The sequence below is a fragment of the Lithobates pipiens genome, unplaced genomic scaffold (genome assembly GCF_037356315.1).
Source record: "Lithobates pipiens isolate NorthernLeopardFrog02 unplaced genomic scaffold, aLitPip1_a1.2 Scaffold_30, whole genome shotgun sequence".
Classification (NCBI taxonomy): Eukaryota; Metazoa; Chordata; class Amphibia; order Anura; family Ranidae; genus Lithobates; species Lithobates pipiens.
Window position 1 is genome coordinate 76,342,530 of NW_027507791.1, and position 19,952 is coordinate 76,362,481.

Consider the following 19,952-nt stretch of genomic DNA (forward strand, 5'->3'; position numbering starts at 1 on the left):
AATTGAATTAGTTACACAGCTTAAGCATGGGGGGTCCCATGCTCTGGTACACTACAGTAATTATCTATGAGAATCATTTTGTTTAACAATATAACAGTTTAACAATTGGAAAGTTATACTCATCAGGACTACACTGGTATACAGGTCAAAAAATTTGAATATCATCAAAAAGTTAATTTATTTCAGTAATTAAATTCAAAAAGTAAAACTCATATCATATAGATTCATTACACACAGGAGGGATAGATTTCAAGCATTTCTTTCTTTTAGTTTTGTTCATTATGGCTTACAGCTAGTGAAAACCAAATATTCACGATCTCAGAAAATTTGAATATTGTGAAAAAGTTAAATTATTTAAACTAATGGTACATGTTAATTAGGGGTGCAACAGATCAAAAAACTCACGGATCTGATCGTTCCTCGGATCACATCATTTTTTGGATCAGCCAAATAACAACTGAATTTGCAAAAACCTGTGAAAATTCCACCACCATATAGTCCCCACTGTAATATCCACAATCTCCCCACTGCAATATCCATGTCATCTCCCCCACTGTGATATGGGCTGAGCATGGCTGGGTATCAGCCAAGGATGGCTGGGTATTGGCAGTGTATTGCAGAGTATTGGCAGAGTATGGAGGGATGGCTGTGACTGCAATTGTCAGAGAGCAGCGCTGTTGGCACTACAGATCCAGCCCACAGTGCTGCTGCCATCCGATCTCTCCCCCACTGTGCAGATCTGTACACAGAGGGGAGAGAGGAACGTCATGATGACGCCGGTAGGTTTTCAAGTGATTTCTCCATCATTTGACAGAGCCATCACATTGTAAACGGCCGACGGGTGCACCAAGATGGCCGCCGCTCTGGAGCTAGGTCGAAGCCGCGGCCTTTCCTAAGGCCGTGGAGCGCTCCGCGGATTGCGGCATGTGCCGATCTGAACGGGGTGACCCGTTCGTATCACGGATTGGTGACGATCCGTTGCACCCTTAACTCTAATCAGCCAATTAACTCAAAACACCAGTAAAGGTTTCCGGAGTCTTTAAATGGTCTCCCAGTCAGGTTCAGTAGGCTACACAATCATGGGGAAGATTGCTGACTTTACAGTTGTCCAGAAGACAGTCATTGACACCCTCCACAAGGAGGGTAAGTCACAAAGAGTCATTGCTAAAGAAGCTAGCTGTTCACAGAGTGCTGTAGTAGAAAGTTGAGTGGAAGGAAAAAGTGTGGTAGAAAAAGGTGAACAAGCAACAGGGATAACCACAGCCTTGAGAGGATTGTGAAGCAAGGGTCATTTAAGAATTTAAGCGGGAGATTCACAAAGAATGGACTACGGCTGGTGTCAGTGCTTCAAGAGCCACTGCACACAGATGTATCCTGGACATGGGCTACAACTGTCGCATTCCTTGTGTCAAACCACTCCTGAACCTGAGACAACATCAGAAGCCTCTTAGCTGGGCTAAGGAGAAAAAGGACTGGACTACCGCTCAGTGGTCCAAAGGCCTCTTTTTGGATGGAAGCTATGAATAAGCGCCATGATAGGGTGTGAAATGCTTTAGCTATTTGCCCTGTTCTTCCCTATACATGAGGTGACTGCATTTGGATTTTATTTCTTCATATCAATAAAGATGCCTTCTATGGTGTGCGGCTGTCCAGGATCTTTTTCTTTCCTCAAGCTTGTGGAGAGCCAGCACCTGTGAGCTCCATTAGGGCGGGTGTCTTGTCACGGATTTGAGAGATTGCGGCGGCAATCTTCTGCTTATGTCGCATTCCTTGTGTCTAACCACTCCTGATCCCGAGACAACGTCAAAAGCATCTTACCTGGGCTAAGGAGAAAAAAGGACTGGGCTACTGCGCAGTGGTCCAAAGGCCTCTTTTTGGATGGAAGTAAATTTTGCATTTCATTTGGAAATCAAGGTCCCAGAGTCTGGAGTAAAAGTGGAGAGGCACAGAATCTAAGTTGCATGAGATCCAGTGTAAAGTTTCCACAGTCAGCGATGATTTGGGGAGCCTCCATGCCACATTGATACAGTGATTCATACAAAAGGAGCCCCAACCAAGTACTGAGTGCATAATATACTGAATGGACATGTGGTGAAGTCAGTGGCTGGTGAGGCACTGGCTAGTATCAGAGGCAGATACACACAGGTTACATATGCCGCGAATGGTGGAGCGAGAGCAATAATTCTAGCACTAGACCTCCTCTTTAACTCTAAACATGTAACCTGTAAAAAATTTGGAGATTTTTAAGTACTGAGTGTTTGAAAAATTGCTGCGCAAATATCGTGTAACATAAAAATTTGCAACAACCACTATTTTATTCCCTAGGGTGTCTGCTAAAAATATTATATTATAATATATATATATATATATATATATATATACACACACACACACACACACACACACACACACACACACACACATATACATACATATACACACACACACACATAGGATGCATTAAGGTGAAAAAACTCGAGGGTTTACAACCCCTTTAATACCGTGTATTTAGCACTTTAACATCAATGACAGCTTGAAGTCTTTTGTGGTATTTGTGGATGAGGCTCTTTCTTATCGTACATCATAGGACACAGAGCCATAGTAGTTACTATGTGGGTTATAGGCCACCTTCAGGTGATGGACACTGGCACACCCTAAATTCTCGTACACATGATCAGACTTTTTGACAACAAACATGCAAATTAGCTGTTTTGGAGCAACATCCGACCGTGTGTACGTTCCATCGGACAAACTTTTTAGGTTTTCATCGGACTTTTGTTGGCTGTGCGAATGGACAAACTTTCTGGCAATAAAAGTCTGATGGAGCAAAGTCTGATCGTGTGTACAGAAAACCATAGGACTTTTGTACAAAGTACAAACACGCATGCTCAGAACCAATGCAAAAGATCAGACAACAATACAGAAGTTGACCAAAGGTGGCAGTAAAGAGCAGAAAAAACACATAATTTGGTGAAAGTTGTCTGAAAAAGTCTTGCCGTGTGTATGCAACACAAGTTCTCTGCCGATGCCCTTTATACAAAAATCCACAGAAAAGTTTGTACAAAGTCCGATCGTGTGTATAAGGCTTTAGACAGGAAGTCCACTCCCTATATAACCCCTCGCACTACCGGAAATACCTCAGTTTTTTTGCCAGGGTCTAAGGTGATGATCACAAGTGAAGATGTGCTGTGCTGAGCTCCACTGGCGCAATCCTTGCTGTGGCTAGCTATGTCGCCTGGATCCATTCAAAGTGTCTTTTAGTCCAAATTGAATGATACACGGACCTCGTGTCCAAAGAAACAAGGTTTTGCCCGTAACGCCTCTCTTCTTAGCCCTTGTACACACGGTCGGACATTGCAACAACAAAATCCATCGGATTTTGTCCGAAACTTGTGTTGCATACACACGGTCGGACAAAGTTGTCGGAAAATCCGATTGTACGCAACGTGATGGCGTTATTTTGTTACGACGCAACTACGTTCAGGCTAGTAGCCAATAGCTTTGGTCTAGGAATTTGATCTGAGCATGCGTGGCACTTTGTCTGATCAGAATTCTCTACACACAATCGGACAAAGTCTGATCGGATCGTGTTGTCGGAAAGTTTTATAGCCCAGCTCTAAAACTTTGTCCGTCGGATAGTCCGACGGAAACAGTCCGATGGAGTGCACACAGAGTCGGATTATCCGACAACACGGTCCGATCGGACAATTTCCGTCAGAATGTCTGACCGTGTGTACAAGGGCTTAGAGAGCTGGGATCCAGTACTTTGGTATTTTAAAGCCATAAAGTTTTACTGGTGGGGTGCTATTACAGGTCCAGGAGTGTGGGTTCCCCGAGGGTCCCCGGTTCCTGAAGGGTGAAGATTGGATCTGTTGGTTTTATCACAGAAAACCCTGCGGCGGGAAAGGTAAGTGGAGTTTTTCTAAAGAATTTTTTAAATATGAAATGTCTCCTTTAACCACTTGCTTACTGGGCACTTAAACACCCTTCCTGAACAGACCAATTTTCAGCTTTTGGTGCTCTCACACTTTAAATGACAATTACTCAGTCATGCAACACTGTACCCAAATGAATTTTGTGTCCTTTTTTTCCCACAAATAGAGCTTTCTTTTGGTGGTATTTGATCACCTCTGGGGTTTTTATTTTTTGCGCTATAAATGAAAAAAGACTGAAAATTTTGAAAAAAAACGCATATTTCTTTGTTTCTGTGATAAAATTTTGCAAATTATAATTTTTTTTTCATAAATTTTGGTCACAATTTATACTGCTACATGTCTTTGGTAAAAATAACCCAAATTAGTGGATATTATTTGGTCTTTGTGAAAGTTAGAGAGTCTACAAGCTGTGGTGCGAATCGCACAAAATTGATCACACCTGATGTACTGGTGGCCTATCTCATTTCTTGCGACCCAAACAAGTCAGGAAAGTACAAATACCCCCCAAATGACCCCTTTTTTGAAAGTAGACATTCCAAGGTATTTACTAAGATGCATGGTGAGGTTTTTGATGTTGTCATCTTTTTCCCACAATTCTTTGCAAAATGAAGATTTTTATTTTTTTTTTCTCACAAAATTTTCAATGTAATAGGTTATTTCTCTCACATGGCATGTGTATACCACAAATGACACCCCAAAATACGTTCTGCTACTCCTCCTGAGTATTACGATACCAAATGTGTGAGACTTTTACACAGCCTGGCCACATACAGAGGCCCAATATTGAAATAGCACCATCAGGCGTTCTAGGAGCATAAATTACACATTTCATTTCTCAACCACCTATTACATTTTTGAAGGCCCTGGAGCACCAGAACAATGGAAATGCCCACAAAGTGACCCCATTTTGGAAAGCTAACACCCCAACGTATAATCTATGAGGCATAATGAGTCGTTTGAATGGTTCATTTTTTTTCCAGAAGTTTTGGGAAAATGTGGAAAAAAAATGAAAACGCATTTTTTTTTTACGCAAAGTTGTCCATTTATAAGATATTTCCAACACATAGCATGTACATAGCAAAAATGACACCCCAAAATACGTTCTACTACTCCTCCTGAGTATAACGATACCAAATGTGTGAGACTTTTACACAGCCTGGCCACATACAGAGGCCCAATATTGAAATAGCACCATCAGTCGTTCTAGGAGCATAAATTACACATCTTATTTCTCAACCACCTATTACAGTTTTGAAGGCCCTGGAGCACCAGGACAATGGAAATGCCCACAAAGTGACCCCACGTGGCACTGACGACACGTGGCACTGACAGATGGCACTGGAGGCAGATGGCACTGGAGGCAGATGGGGCTGGCAGATGGCACTGGGGCTGGCACTGGGGCTGCTCTGGCAAATGGGGCTGGCAGATGGCACTGCGGCTGGCAGATGGCACTGGCGCTGGCAGGTAGCGCTGGCAGGTGGCACTGGCGGCAGTGGGGCTGATGGATGGCACTGGCGCTGGCAGGTGGCACTGGCAGGTGGCACTGGCGGCACTGGGGCTGGCGGCACTGGGGCTGGCGGATGGCACTGGCGCTGGCAGGTGGCACTGGCAGGTGGCACTGGTGGTGGCAGGTGGCACTGGCGGCACTGGGGCTGACGGATGGCACTGGCGCTGGCAGGTGGCACTGGCGCTGGCGGCACTGACGGCACTGGGGCTGACGGATGGCACTGGCAGGTGGCACTGGCGCTGGCAGGTGGCACTGGGGCTGACGGCACTGGCGGCACTGGGGCTGACGGGTGGCACTGGGGCTGACGGATGGCACTGGGGCTGGCACTGACGGCACTGGGGCTGACGGCAGGCACTGGCGCTGGCGGCACTGGCACTACTGGCAGATGGCACTGGGCTGACAGATGGCACTGGGGCTGACAGATGGCACTGGGGCTGACAGATGGCACTGGGGCTGACACAGATCGCTCTCCCTCCTCACACGCTGTCTCTGTGTGAGGAGGGAGAGACACAGCAATGGGAGATGATCTCATATGCTTACATATGAGATCATCTCCCATTGGCAGCTGCGATCGCGCTGTGAACGGCCACTTTGATTGGGCGTTCACGGCGATCTGTATTTGCCTGTCTCCGGGAGACACGGCGAATACAATACTTCCGCGATGCGCGCCCCCGGCGGCGCGCATTGCGGAAGTAAATACCAGGCCGTCCAGGGACGGCCAGGCGAAGGAACTCGCCTGCTCCAAGGCCGTTATTCGGCTATAGAGCGGGCGGGAGGAGGTTAAATAGTAAATGTTGTCATGCCTAAGTGTCACCACTGGGGGCTGTATGGAGCACGTACCTTCTCATGCTTTCCTTAGAGATCATGCTGTGCCAGGAATCAGCAGGCTTTTTCCTATGGCTAGCAGGCAGACCTCTGGTGAGTTGTGGGGGGGGGGGGGGTGGTGCTTCCACAGACACCCCCACCTAGGCTAAACTCTTCCTCTCTTCACGGGGCAGGGGAGAACTAAAATGGCAGCGGCTCTCAGGTCTCCTCCTCGCCATCCCTCACATTTACCAGATTCTATCAAGTAGATGTAAAAGGTCATGAGGATATCGCCTTTGGGCGCAGAGTACTGCAGGCAGCAGTATAAGTCCTCTAGTCTCTTGGTGACCTACTTTTGTTGGGTCTCCCTCCCTTCAGTTGGCATTGCTATGGGACACCCAACATAGTAACTACTATGGCTCTATGTCCCGTGATGTACGATGAGAAAATAGGATTTTTACAGCTTACCTGTAAAATCCTTTTCTTTGAAGTAAATCATGGGACACAGAGGTCCCTCCCTTGTTTCTAGTATACACGTGTATTGCTTTGCTACAAAAACTGAGGTACTCCCAGTAGTGGGAGGGGTTATATAGGGAGTGAACTTCCTGTCTCAGGATGTGCCAGTGTCCATCACCTGAAGGTGGTCTATAAACCACATAGTAACTACTATGGCTCAGTGTCCCATGATGTACTTCAAAGAAAAGGATTTTACAGGCAAGCTGTTATAAAAAAAATCCTATTATCTTCTCAGATGGTAAAGCTGCCCAAGCCTCCAGGTTCTGTAAATTCTTGGGCTGTCTTGTATGAACTGCACGTTTGAGAGCTCCCCAGAGTGGCTCAATGATATTGAGGTCAGGAGACTGAGATGGCTACTCCAGAACCTTCATTATATTCTGCGGTAGCCAATGACAGGTCGACTTGGCCTTGTGTTTTGAATCAGTGTTATGTTGGAATGTCCAAGTTTGTCCCATGCACAGCTTCTTAGCTGATGAATGCAAAAGTTCTTCCAGTATTTGACCAATTTTGGTCTCATCACTCCAAATGACTTTGCGCCAGAAGGTTTAAGGCTAGTCTCTGTGCTGTTTGGCATATTGTAAGCGGGATACTTTGTTGCATTTGCATAGTAATGGCTTTCTTTGACGACTCGACCATGCAGCCCATCTTTCTTCAAGTGCCTCCTTATTTTTCATCTTGAAACAGCCACACCACGTTTTCAGAGAGTCCTTATTTCACCCGAAGTTATTTGTGAGTTTTTCTTTGCGTCCCCGGACAATTTTCCTGTCAGTTGTGGCTGAAATTTTAGTTGGTATACCTGGCCGTGGTTTGGTTTCAACAGAACCCCTCACTTTCCACTTTTTAATTAGAGTTTGAACACTGCCGATTGGCATTTTCAATTCCTTGGATATCTTTTTAGATCCCTTTCCTGTTTTATATAGTTCAACTACATTTTCCCCGCAGATTCTTTGACATTTTCCTTTCCCCATGAATCCAGAAACATCAGTGCAGCACTGGATGAAAGATGCAAGGGTCTGTCAGGAGTCCAGAAACTCATTGACCTTTTATACACACTATTTACAAGCAAATAGATCACAGGTGAGGATGGTTGCCTTTAATAGCCATTCAAACCCCTTTGTGTGAACTTGTGTGCATGTTATCAGGCCAAAATCACCAGGGTATGTAAACTTTTGATCAGGGTAATTTGGGTAGTTTCTGTTGTCATTATGATTTAAAAAGAGTAAACAGTTGATTGATAATAAATGGCTTCAGCTAAACACTAACTATGAATGAAAGAATTTTTGTGTTTGAATTTCTTTTGAAGTTTTTGTGTTAGCATTCCTATTCTCCCTGAAAAATGGGCAAGAAATCATAAATTCTGGCAGGGTATGGAAACTTATGATCACAACTATGTAGCACAATAATATATGATTTAGCTTGATTAAAACAGTACCTTTTCAGCAGGCAGCAGATTCTCATTCTCCCTCTTAACTGTGAGAAAAACATGGGATTATGGGTAAATCTCACACCCATAAACCCATGCTTTTTTCCTTGTAGTTAAGATGGCTGGGCTGGAAGGGAGCATGTGTCTTTAAGACACATGCCCCCTTTTATGACACTATAGTGAGAGGAGAGCCTCTACTGCAGCATTTTTACTGGACAGCTTGTTCCATGGTGCTTTACCATTGGTCCAAGGCTCCAAGCTGTCCATTAAGGGCAGTGCTTCTGCAGTCTGCTGCAAACAGAGTGTGCCAGCTTTTAGTTCAACTGGCTGCTCTGTATGTAGCTCCTGAGAAGCTGCACAAGAAGCTCTGTATCTCTGGCAATATAGGTGGCACGAGCACCAAATTGTGACCAGTGGTGGGGTAAGACTTCAGCTACTTACCCATTTGGGGTCTCTGTGACCGCAGGTCACCGAGCTATTGCCCCTGAAGCTCGCTTCTTATTTTTTTTTTTTTATGTTCATGGCAGGTGAGGCTCTGCCTCTGCCTCCCTTGACTGAACTTCCCTGCTATACTGTACATGGACATACGCTTCAGTAAGCCAACATTTCTATATGGAAAATCCTTTTTTTATTGGTCTTATATAATATTCACTTTTTTGAGATACTGAATTTTGGGCTTTCACTAGCTATAAGCCATAATCATCCAAATCAAAAGAAAGAAATGCTTGAAATATATCTCTCTGTTTGTAATGAATCTATATAATAGATGTTTCACTTTTTGAATTGAATTACTGAAATAAATTAACTTTTTGATGATAATCAAATTTTTTGAGATGCACCTGTATATGCTGCTGACAGGAGGGGTCTGTGCACCAGCCATCTTATCAAACATATTGGCTCATATGCCTGGCATAATAGACCACCGCCTTGGGTATGGTTGGAGGTACTGCTTTAAGAAAATGATACCAAAAAAACAAAAATGATACCATGAAAACACAATGTTTTCAAACCTAATGAACAAGAATATATCTGGCACACTCTCAGCAGAAAGGGCTTTAAAATGAACTGGTGGTTTACTTGTGCAAGGCAAACCAACATATTCTCTTAAACTTCTCTGCCCAGGAGAATGTACGCATCCTCCCTTTGCTCTCCCTAAGCTCATTTCAGCCACCAGTGCGGAAGAAAGGAAGCCCTGTGTAAGCTTAGAGTCATGATTTAGAGCTTACAAAGACACTCTCTTTACCCCCATGTGATAGTGCTGGACCAATCACCAAGCAATGACACTATTCCCAGGGAGGAAGGGGTTAGGGTCACATACCTGGAAGTAAGAGGTATCTCTGCTCACAATAGCCACATGGAGTGGACAGGGGAGAAAAATAAAGGTGAGTGAGTCAGGTGAGTATATGCTACTGCTGAGGGAGGAATATAAGTGAATTTGTTGCTTTGCTTGCATGGTCAAAGCGTGGGATTATTTTAAGAAGCTCAGGTTTGTTGCCCCAACATATGCTGCACAAGTGCAGAGGAGTCAGCTTCTTCAAAGTGAAAACCTCAAGAATCTCTAAGAAGTGGCATCATAGGAAGTACAAACATGAGCCTAACTGTACACTGGTTGCTGTTGTATCAGGACAAATTAAAATTGCACTCACCAGATTTTTAGTACACTCTGGAATCTCAGGAATTTTCCGGATGGTCTGGATATAGAATTCTAAATTCTCAATGAATTTAACAGCGAGGGGTAAAAGTTCAGCAGCAAACCTAGGACAGGAACAGAATTCAGTGAAACTTGATAAATGGCTTACACACGCATTCTGCATTGTAATAAATGGGGTCGCCAAATAAAAACACAACATGTCGGGGCATTTGACAAAAATGATTTCCTGCAGAACTGCCAATTTGCCACTGGGATGTCAAAATTGCCCTTTAAAGTCATAACAATCATGTTAAGTTTGAGAAATATTACTTAGTGGTAGCAGAGAAAGTCCACCAAAAAAAAAAAAGTGTAGGTAAAGCAAAAATGTTTTTTTTGATGTAGTACGGAAGGACTATAACCCCTGTCAGTTTATGATTTGCGGTCTGTGCCCTGTTGGGGAAATTTCCCTTCACTTTCACTCCTAGAAACACAACAGGAAGAAAGAATAAATCTCTTCAAATTGAGGGGAATTTGCCTTTTAGACATTGACACTGAAACAATAGTCCTTATTGGATTATATCCCCTTACTTTTTGTTCTGGGGATAGCTCTAGAATTTTGGATTTCTCATCACTTCCTGTCTAAGCAACAATGGTCCCCATGACAGATAAGATGCCTCCCCCCCCCAATCGGAGACATAAAAAGCAATTAAAACCTGACAGAGGTTCCGATTGTTCCCCATCTTATCTAAAACACTAAAAGCTATAAATGCAATTTAAATACTAGGTAATGAGTTTCACTACAGAGAACAAACACAAGCAATGGACCAACAAGGAAGGACAAGCGCAATACACTCATTCAGGTCATGACCTTAGAAACATTCCACTATTGCAGACAAGGGTTGCTTTTATGAAGCTCACCTCCTTGCATGCATCTGAAGTTTCTCCTAAATCACACGACCATTTTATACACATGCAGATCTTGTGATGGCATGCAAGTCCCTCCATGCTGTCAACAAGCTGTAGGACATACAGAAAACTCTTACATGCAGAAAAAGATGTAATAATGTCAGCTAACAAATGTGTCCGTTCTCATATTATTTTTGCATTGGTTATAACCAACCTACACTGAGGAAGTATGAGGGCTCCCAATACTGTCCTTACCTTCTTAAAGCGGTTGTATACCCCTTTAGCACATTTTTACCTGCAGGAAAGCCTATAATAAAGCTTACAGTACCTGTAAGTAAAATGGATATCTCCTAAATCTGTACGGTTTAGGAGATATTCACCTTGCGGAGGTCAGCGGCGCATTCGCAGTGAAGGCCTGACGTATGGTGCCGAGAAAGGGGCTCCCATGCACATGCGTGGGAGTGACGTCATTGCGGATCCGGCCACTCACAGTGCCGGTGCCGCGAACCCGGAAGATAGTTGCAGAGGTAAAATGCCAGCTACTCAAAGTAATAAAGACACAGACAGCCAGGTAACTAGCATTTTCTAAAGGACAAGTCAACAGCAGCAGCTTACAAATTTCTCTCTGTACATGTACCTTTAGAAGGGCCACTATAATAAACATATAGTAAGCAGCACTTCACTTTTTCCACATTTTATGTTACAGCCTTATTCCAAAACTGATTGAATTCATTATTTTCCTCAAAAATCTACAAACATAACCCAAAGTTTGTTTGAAATCTTTACAAATGTATATATATAAAAAAGAAAAAAAAAAATGAAATAAGATCACATGTACATTGTATTTACAGCCTTTGCTAAATACTTTGTTGAAGCACCCTTGGCACCAATTACAGCCTCACGTCTGAGTATGATGCTACAAGCTTGGGACACAATTTTTGGGCAGTTTCTCACATTTTTCTTTGCAGGACCGCTCAAGCTCCATCAGGTTGGATGGGGAGTGTCCGTGCAGAACTATTTTCAGATCTCTCCAGAGATGTTCAATTGGGTTCAAGTCTGGGCCACTCAAGGACATTCAGAGTTCTCCCGTAGCCACTCCCGTGTTATCTTGGCTGTGTGCTTACGGTCGTTGTCCTGTTGGACAATGAAACTTTGAACCAGTCTGAGATCCAGAGTGCTCTGGAGTGGATTTTCATCAAGGATATCTCTGTACATTGCTACATTCATCTTTTCCTTGATCCTGACTATATCTCCCAGTTCCTGTTGCTGAAAAACATCCCCACAGCATGATGCTACCACCACCATTCTTCACTGTAGGGATGGTATTGGCCAGGGGATGAGTGGTGCCTAGTTTCCTCCAGACATTACGCTTGCCATTCAGGCCAAAGAGTTTAATCTTTCTTTCGTGAGACCAGAGAATTAGGATTTTTCTGTCATACTTACCTGTAAAATCCTTTTATTGGAGTACATCACGGGACACAGAGCAAACATAATAATGACTATATGGGTTATACTCCACCTACTGGTGGATGGACACTGGCAGACAGTCAAACAGGAAGTCCAACCTTATATAACCCCTCCTACACAGGAAGGTCCTCAGTTTTGTAGCAAAACAATGAATATCCCAAAAAAGATGGGAGGGACCTCTGTGTCCCATGATGAACTCCAAGAAAAGGATTTTTACAGGTGAGTATGATGAAAAAAATCCTAATTTGTTTATCATACAACACAGGACACAAAGTAACTATAATAATGACTACATGGGATGTTCTAAAGCAATGCCCTTGAGGAGGGAGACACAATCACAGAAACTGCCACCTGAGAAGGACTCCTTCTGCCGCCCAAAACATACTGCGGCCAAAGCAGTATCCTTCGTGGCTTTGACATCTATCTGGTAAAATTCTGTGACTGTATGGTCTGAACACTGACAGGCTGACTCCCCCCCCCACCTCTGAAACAATGCTGGCAGCACTCATACGTCTATTTCCCAAAGGCAACCTCTGGATATAACACGCTGAGCACCTGCACTCAACTTCTTTGGTCGAACATGGAGAGGCCTGTTCTGAATGGAACCTGCTGTATGGTCTTAGCAATCTTCTTATAGCCTAGGCCAGTGATGGCGAACCTTGGCACTCCAGATGTTTTGGAACTACATTTCCCATGATGTTCAACTACACTGCAGAGTGCACGAGCATCATGGGAAATGTAGATCACAAACATCTGGGGTGCCAAGGTTCCCCATCACTGGCCTAGGTCATCTTTATGTAGAGCAACAATAATTTTTTTCAGACCCTCAGAGTTGTTTGCCATGAGGTGCCATGTTGAACTTCCAGTGACCAATATGAGAGAGTGAGAGCGATAACACCAAATTTAACACACCTGCTCCCCATTCACACCTGAGACCTTGTAACACTAATGAGTCACATGACACCAGGGAGGGAAAATGGCTAATTGGGCCCAATTTGGAAATTTTCACTTAGGGGTCTACTCACTTTTGTTGCCAGTGGTTTAGACATTAATGGCTGTGTGTCGAGTTATTTTGAGGGGACAGCAAATTGACACGGTTATACAAGCTGCACACTCACTACTTTACATTGTACATTTCTTCAGTGATGTCACATGAAAAGATATAATAAAAGAAAAAATGAATAAAATATTTACACAAATGTGAGGGGTGTACTCACATTTGTGAGATACTGTATGTTATAAATTAAGTTGCTGTTCATTGAGTAAAAGAAGTATTTTATCCCCTACCAACCAACAATAATTCTGGCTCCCACAGACTGGCTACAGCATGGGCTTATGTGGTACACAGACTAATCCTGTTAATTTAAAGGTTTTTCACCTTAATGCATTCTATTCAAGTCCTGCTGTCTGTGTCAATGGATGCAGCAGCAGGACAAGCGCCCGCACGAGTGCCCCGAGGGAGAGTGGCTTTCCAATGGGACACTCGAGAAGAGGAGGAGTCAGGAGCGCTGCTGAGGGACCCCAGAAGAGGAGGATCGAGGCCACTTTGTGCAAAACCAACTGCACCAAGGAGGTAAGTATGACAGTTTTTTTTTAATGGTATTTTTTAAAACAAACCTTTACGTATCCTTTTAAGAAGGCGCACCCAACAAAAACTCGTTATGTATATAAGACACATGTCAATAGAATCTTTCTTCCATTCAAAGCTCACAATCATGGGCAAGACCCAAAGAGCTGTCAAAGAACATCAGGGACAAGATTGTAGAACTCAACAAGACTGGAATCGGCTACAAGACCATCAGCAGGAAGCTTGGTGAGGAGGAGACAACTGTCAGACGTATTATTCGCAAATGGAAGAAATACAAAATAACCATCAATCGCCGTCGGTCTGAAGCTCCATGCAAGATTTTGCCTCATGGGGTAAATATGATCATGAGAAAAGTGAGGGCTCAGCCCATAACTACACAGGAAGAGCTTGTGAATGATCTCAAGGCAGTTGGCACCAGAGTCACCAAACAAACCATTGGTAACACAATACGTCGCCATGGATTTAAATTTTGCAGCACCCACAAAGTTCCCCTCCTCAAGAAGGCACGTGTACAGGTCCATCTGAAGTTTGCCAACGAACATCTAAATGATTCAGAGAAGGATTGGGAGAAAGTGCTGTGGTCAGATGAGACCAAAATTGAGCTTTTTGGAATTAACTTAACTCGCCATGCTTGGAGGAAGAAAAATGCTGACTATGCCCCTAAGACCATCATCCCTACAGTCAAGCACGGAGGTGGAAACATGATGCTTTGGGGCTCTTTCTCTGCTAATAGGTACAGGCCGACCTTGCCGCATTGAGGGGCCTATGGATGGGGCCATGTATTATAATATCTTGGATGTGAACCTTCTTCCCTCAGCCAGAACACTGAAGATGGGTTGTGGATGGGTCTTCCAGCATGACAATGACCTAAAACATAGCACTAAAGCAACATAGGAGTGGCTAAAGATGAAACATATTAAAGGTCATGGAGTGGCCTAGCCAGTCTCCAGACCTTAAAGCGGCTGTAAACCCTTACAATCCACTTTTAACTACAGGTAAGCCTATAATAAAGCTTACCTGTAGCTATCCAGAAAATGCACGGTTCAGGAGATATCCCCCTGTATCAGCATGTTGCCGACGTCATCATCACATGCGCATTGAAGCAATGGCACGTTCGTGGCGTTGCTTTAGCTAGTGTGCTGTTACCGGTGGCTCCCATGCGCATGTGTGGGAGTGACGTCATCGCAGCTCTGGCCAATCAGCGCCAGAGCCCGCGATACGCAGAAGTAACTCAGGGAGCGATGTCGCCGGCTGGAGCTGTGTACTGGGACCGCTGTGGGGGGGGGGGGGGCTTCGATCTAAGGTGAGTATTTCATAATGACCTAGTATGCTATGCTAGCCTTTTTTTGTTTTTTTTGGGTTTACCACCACTTTAATACTATAGAAAATTTATGGAGGGAGCTGAAACTTTGAGTTGCCAAGCAACAGCCAAGAAACCTTAAGGATTTAGAGAAAGAAGATCTGTAAAGAGTGGACCAAAATACCTCCTTAAATGTCTGGTAACCAACTACAAGAAACGTCTTATCACTATGCTTGTCAACAAGGGTTTCTTCACCAAGTACTAAGTCATGTTTTGCATGGGGAACAAATACTTATTTTACTCACTGACGTGCAACTCAATTTATAACATTTGTATCATGAGTTTTTTCTGGATGTCTGGTTGATATTCTGTCTCTATCATTTAAAATATACCTATGATAAAAATGATAGACCCTTCATTTCTTTGTAAGTGGGTAAACTTCCAAAATCTGCAGGGGATCAATCAATTATTTTCCCCATTGTATATACAAGTTATTTTGTCATTTTTTTATTTTTAATAAATTTACAAATATTTCAAACAAACTTCTTTCATGTTGTCATTATGGGGTATTGTTTGTAAAATTTTGAGGAAAATAATGAATTGAATCCATTTTGGAAAAAGGCTGTAACCTAACAAAATGTTTAAAAAGTGAATACTTTCCAGATGCACTGTATCTGTAGGGTGTACTTACTTTTTTTTTTTTTTTTACTTGACTGGATGTCATTTTCATAAACAGGTTTTTATATAGAAGGGGTTTTAATAACAATAATGTCCACACATAGGTTTTTATTAGAATATCAAAAAAGATACTATGATAGTGCATCTGTGCCCAATAAACTGTATTTTTACTGCTGTCTGGGTCACCACTGGGGAGATTCACCCCCTCTATTTGTTCTGGTGACCTTTGTTATCAGCATAAAAATGAGAAATGCAATATTTTATATTTCTCACTATAACAGGAGGTGAGGAAAACCCTTACAACAGCGATACCTGTTCAGGAGACAACAGTCTAATATAAGATAACACTCCTGGACAGGTCAGGAAATAAAAAATAAAGTTTTCAGTTAATCCTTACCCTACTCAAAATAAAAAATAAATACATAATTTATGTCTATATACACTTTAAATGGGTTGTAAAGGTAAATATTTTTTCACCTGAATGCATTCAGGTGAAAAAACATCTCACAGTGCCAGCGTCCCCCCGTTTTACTTACTTGACCCCTCGAAAGTCCCGCGCATAATTGGCTCGCGCTGCTTTCAATCACATCCAATGATGCGGCACACCGGGGGGCGGGGCTGAGTGATACAGCGAGAGGCTATAGCCGCCGGCTGTATCACGGGAGCATGTCCGCAAGTGCTTCTCACCATGCGAGGGAGCTTGCATGAACGTGAGAAGTACCTGCGGGAGGAAGCAGAGACAGCCGCCTAGGGACCCCAGAAGAGCAGGTTCGGGGCCACTGTGTGCAAAACGAGCTGCACAGTGGAGGTAAGTATACCATGTTTGTTATTTAAAAAAAATAATAATAATAATAATAACTTCACAACCCCTTTAAAGCTGAAATTTAATCTTTAATATTTTGCCTTCCAAATATCTTCATCTCTAGACAGGTGAGAATACTTTTATACATGTAGAAGTAAAAGCTATTATTAGTTGTTTCATATAGTACATATAACGCACCATTTGTTTTTGGGGTATAGTGTAAAAAACAGGGAAATGGAAGAAACAATATGGGGGCATTGGAGGTAGGTCTGAAATTGAGCCTTCATTATAATGCTGGTAGTACATTACCTGTGATATGATGCTTCAATGGGCAAGTTTTCCTGGCATAGTGGTTTAGCCAGCCTTTGTCTCAGACTACGTTTCTCTCGCAAAACTGCCTCCAAGTGGCTGTTTAGTGTTTGCAGGGCCTCACATTTCTGACCTAGGATTTCCAAATACAATGGAATGTAAGTGGTTATTAAGTGCTGGAGGAACCTTGAACAAATGGGATTTTTGGCCATAGCCAAGAATGATCCCCATGGCCAATAACACAAATTCTCTTTAGTTTCCACATTTGGTTGTCAAAATGATGGAGTTCATTTGCTGGGTTATTAATCAAACTATATTTTTTTGGTCTACTAGTTATTCAATCACATATTGTTCACCCAAGATGATAAGATGCCCGTTGAGATATATCTTGGTGAATTTGTGCAACTCATTGCCACCATTTCAACAAGTACCCTGGTGGTTGGTGACCACCTATAACTGTAAGATTTGGCCACAAATGGCCAAATCTGTTGCAAATTGATAGTTTATTTACTAAATTCTATTTACTACATAAAAAAAACGGCCAGTGCAAAGAAGGGCTTCCATCTACCCTCTGATCCAAAAATAAGGCAACCAACCCTGCCCTGAATACAGCCTTAAATTTCAGTAATTTATTAAAGTTAAGGCAAACTGCTAAAAACAAGTCTAAAATGTTTCAGCAGGGAGTGAAAGTTATCATTAAGAGGAAGTAAACCCTGATGGGTGTTACTTCCTCTTTGATTCCCTGCAAAGGTAAAGCATAATGGACTACTATGCATCGCATAGTAGTCCATTATGTGTCACTTACCTGACACAAGAGCCAGCGAAGTGACCGCTGTCCCCTGTAGTTCCGAGCGCCCATCTTCTTGGTGGGTCTCGATGCTCCGGCGCTGTGATTCGCCTGAGCAGTGATGACGTCACTCCCGCACATGCGCACGGGAGCCGACACACGCGACATATCACCGCGATCTGTGGCTTGCCCAGTGCGCCGCTGTCTACGGCGCATGCGCCGTAGACAGCGGTGGCTGTCTTCAGGTAAATATCTCCTAAACTGTATAGGTTTAGGAGATATTTCTTGGACCTACAGGTAAGCCTTAATCTAGGCTTACCTGTAGGTCAAAGTGGTTTGTAAGGGTTTACAACCACTTTAAGGTCTTTCGCAGCTGAAATGAATTAGTAGAAGTAAAGTCTTTAGCTGTTTGCCCGAACATGAATAAATTATTGGAGTTGGTAGATGTGTACAGGACCATTTGCTATATTTTTGCCCGGATTTACAGATGTATGGGCAGTTTAAAACAATGAATGGCAAATACAACGCAAAAGACCATCACAGCAACCTTATAACTTACTGAGGAAAAAGGGATGAGCTATATCAGCAGTCTCTTTCTCAAGCTTCAGCAATTCTAGCTCCAGACTCTTCTGTTAGGCAGATAGAAAACAATGAGACATTATAGATTTATACACAAAGTGAAGCCAATCTCCCAGCAAACATACATTAAAAAAAACATTCCATACATCCAGTTATCTATTTATTGAAAAAAAGGCTCAGCAATATACATGCAGCTGTTCCCCCTCCCCAGCTCCGATATCAGCAAAGTTTCTGGCAAGGGCCAAGGAAGTTCCATGCAAACCTGCCAATGGAGACTGTGTAAACCTTGGTCAGGACCTCGGCTAACATCAGGACCAGGGAAGGGGAGCAGCTGCATGTATCAGGATCAGAGCCTCTGACATTGCCTTTGACACTACCAGAAGTCACAGGTGATAAAACACAGAAGGTCTCTTTCCATCACAGCAAGGTAAAGGATTTGCAAATGCACCCGAGTGTAGGCTTATGCTGGTACTTTAAAACGAGATGTTTATCATAATTGGCATGGTAACAGGGTCACTTTAGGGCCTCATGAACACAGATGACTTGAGGATTAAATCTGCATATCGATGCACAAAAACATTGATATAGACCCTAACATGGCCGTCTACAGCAATTAACTTCTATGGCCAGCTGTATACACTACCTTTCGTCTCCCTGGTCAAAGAATGCCAGGGTTTTATATTAAATCTGACTGTGCATGGGGCCCAAAGGTTTACTCAAAGAAAGCATATTGAATGCATTGTGTTTTAGCTTGTAACAAGTCCTTTTTAGGGCAGCAAAGAGAGAGGATGAGAAAATTACGCTGTTTTTACCGAGACTATAAGTCCAGCAGAGAGTCATGATAGAGACAAGCTAACCCCTTCACACCTAAGGGTAAAACAAATCTTAATGCCCAAGCACAATTTTGAAACTTTGACATGTGTTAGTAAAACTGTACATATCATCACAACTACCACATTTTGTTATGTTACAGCCTTATTCCAAAATGGATTACATTTATTATTTTCCTCAAAATTCTACAAACAATACCCCATAATGAGAACATGAAAGAAATTAGTTTGAAATGTTTGCAAATTTATAAAAAAAAAAAAATCACATGTATAAGTATTCACGGGCTATGACACTCACAATTGGTTTGCACGAATCATCTGAGATGTTTCTACAACTTGATTGGAGTCCACCTGTGGTAAATTCAGTTGATTGGACATGATTTGGAAAGGCACAGACCTATCAATATAAGGTCCCACAGTTAACAGTGCATGTCAGAGCACAAACCTAGCCACAAAGTCCAAAAAAATGTCTGTAGACCTTCCAAGACAGGATTGTATCAAGGCACAGATCTGGGGAAGGGTACAGAAAAATTTCTGCAGCATTGAAGGTCCCAATGAGCACAGTGGGCTCCATCATCTGTAAATAGAAGAAGTTTGGAACCACCAGGATTCTGAGTGTTTGGGGGGGGGGGGGGAGAAGAGCCTTAGTCAGGGAGGTGACCAAGAACCCGATGGTCACGCTGATAGAGCTCCAGCGTTTCTCTGTGGAGAGAGGAGAACTTTCCAGAAGAACAACCATCTCTGCAGCACTCCACCAATCAGGTCTGTATGGTAGAGTGGCCAGACGGAAGCTACTCCTCAGTACACATGACAGCCCACCTGGAGTTTGCCATTAGGCACCTGAAGGACTCTCAGACCACGAGAAACAAAATTCTCTGGTCTGATAAAATA

General features: G+C 43.1%; 1 protein-coding gene across 1 annotated transcript in view; it reads right to left on the minus strand.

Moving 5' to 3' along the window:
* The window catches only part of LOC143943001 (HAUS augmin-like complex subunit 2), a 43,402-nt gene that overhangs the window by 13,806 nt on the left and 9,644 nt on the right, over window positions 1–19,952 (minus strand). The window contains exons 3-5 of the mRNA XM_077464476.1: window positions 18,212–18,281; window positions 16,866–16,998; window positions 9,832–9,940 (exon numbers count right to left, since the gene is read on the minus strand). Coding sequence (XP_077320602.1) covers window positions 9,832–9,940; window positions 16,866–16,998; window positions 18,212–18,281 — 312 coding nt within the window. The remainder of the gene's footprint in view (window positions 1–9,831; window positions 9,941–16,865; window positions 16,999–18,211; window positions 18,282–19,952) is intronic.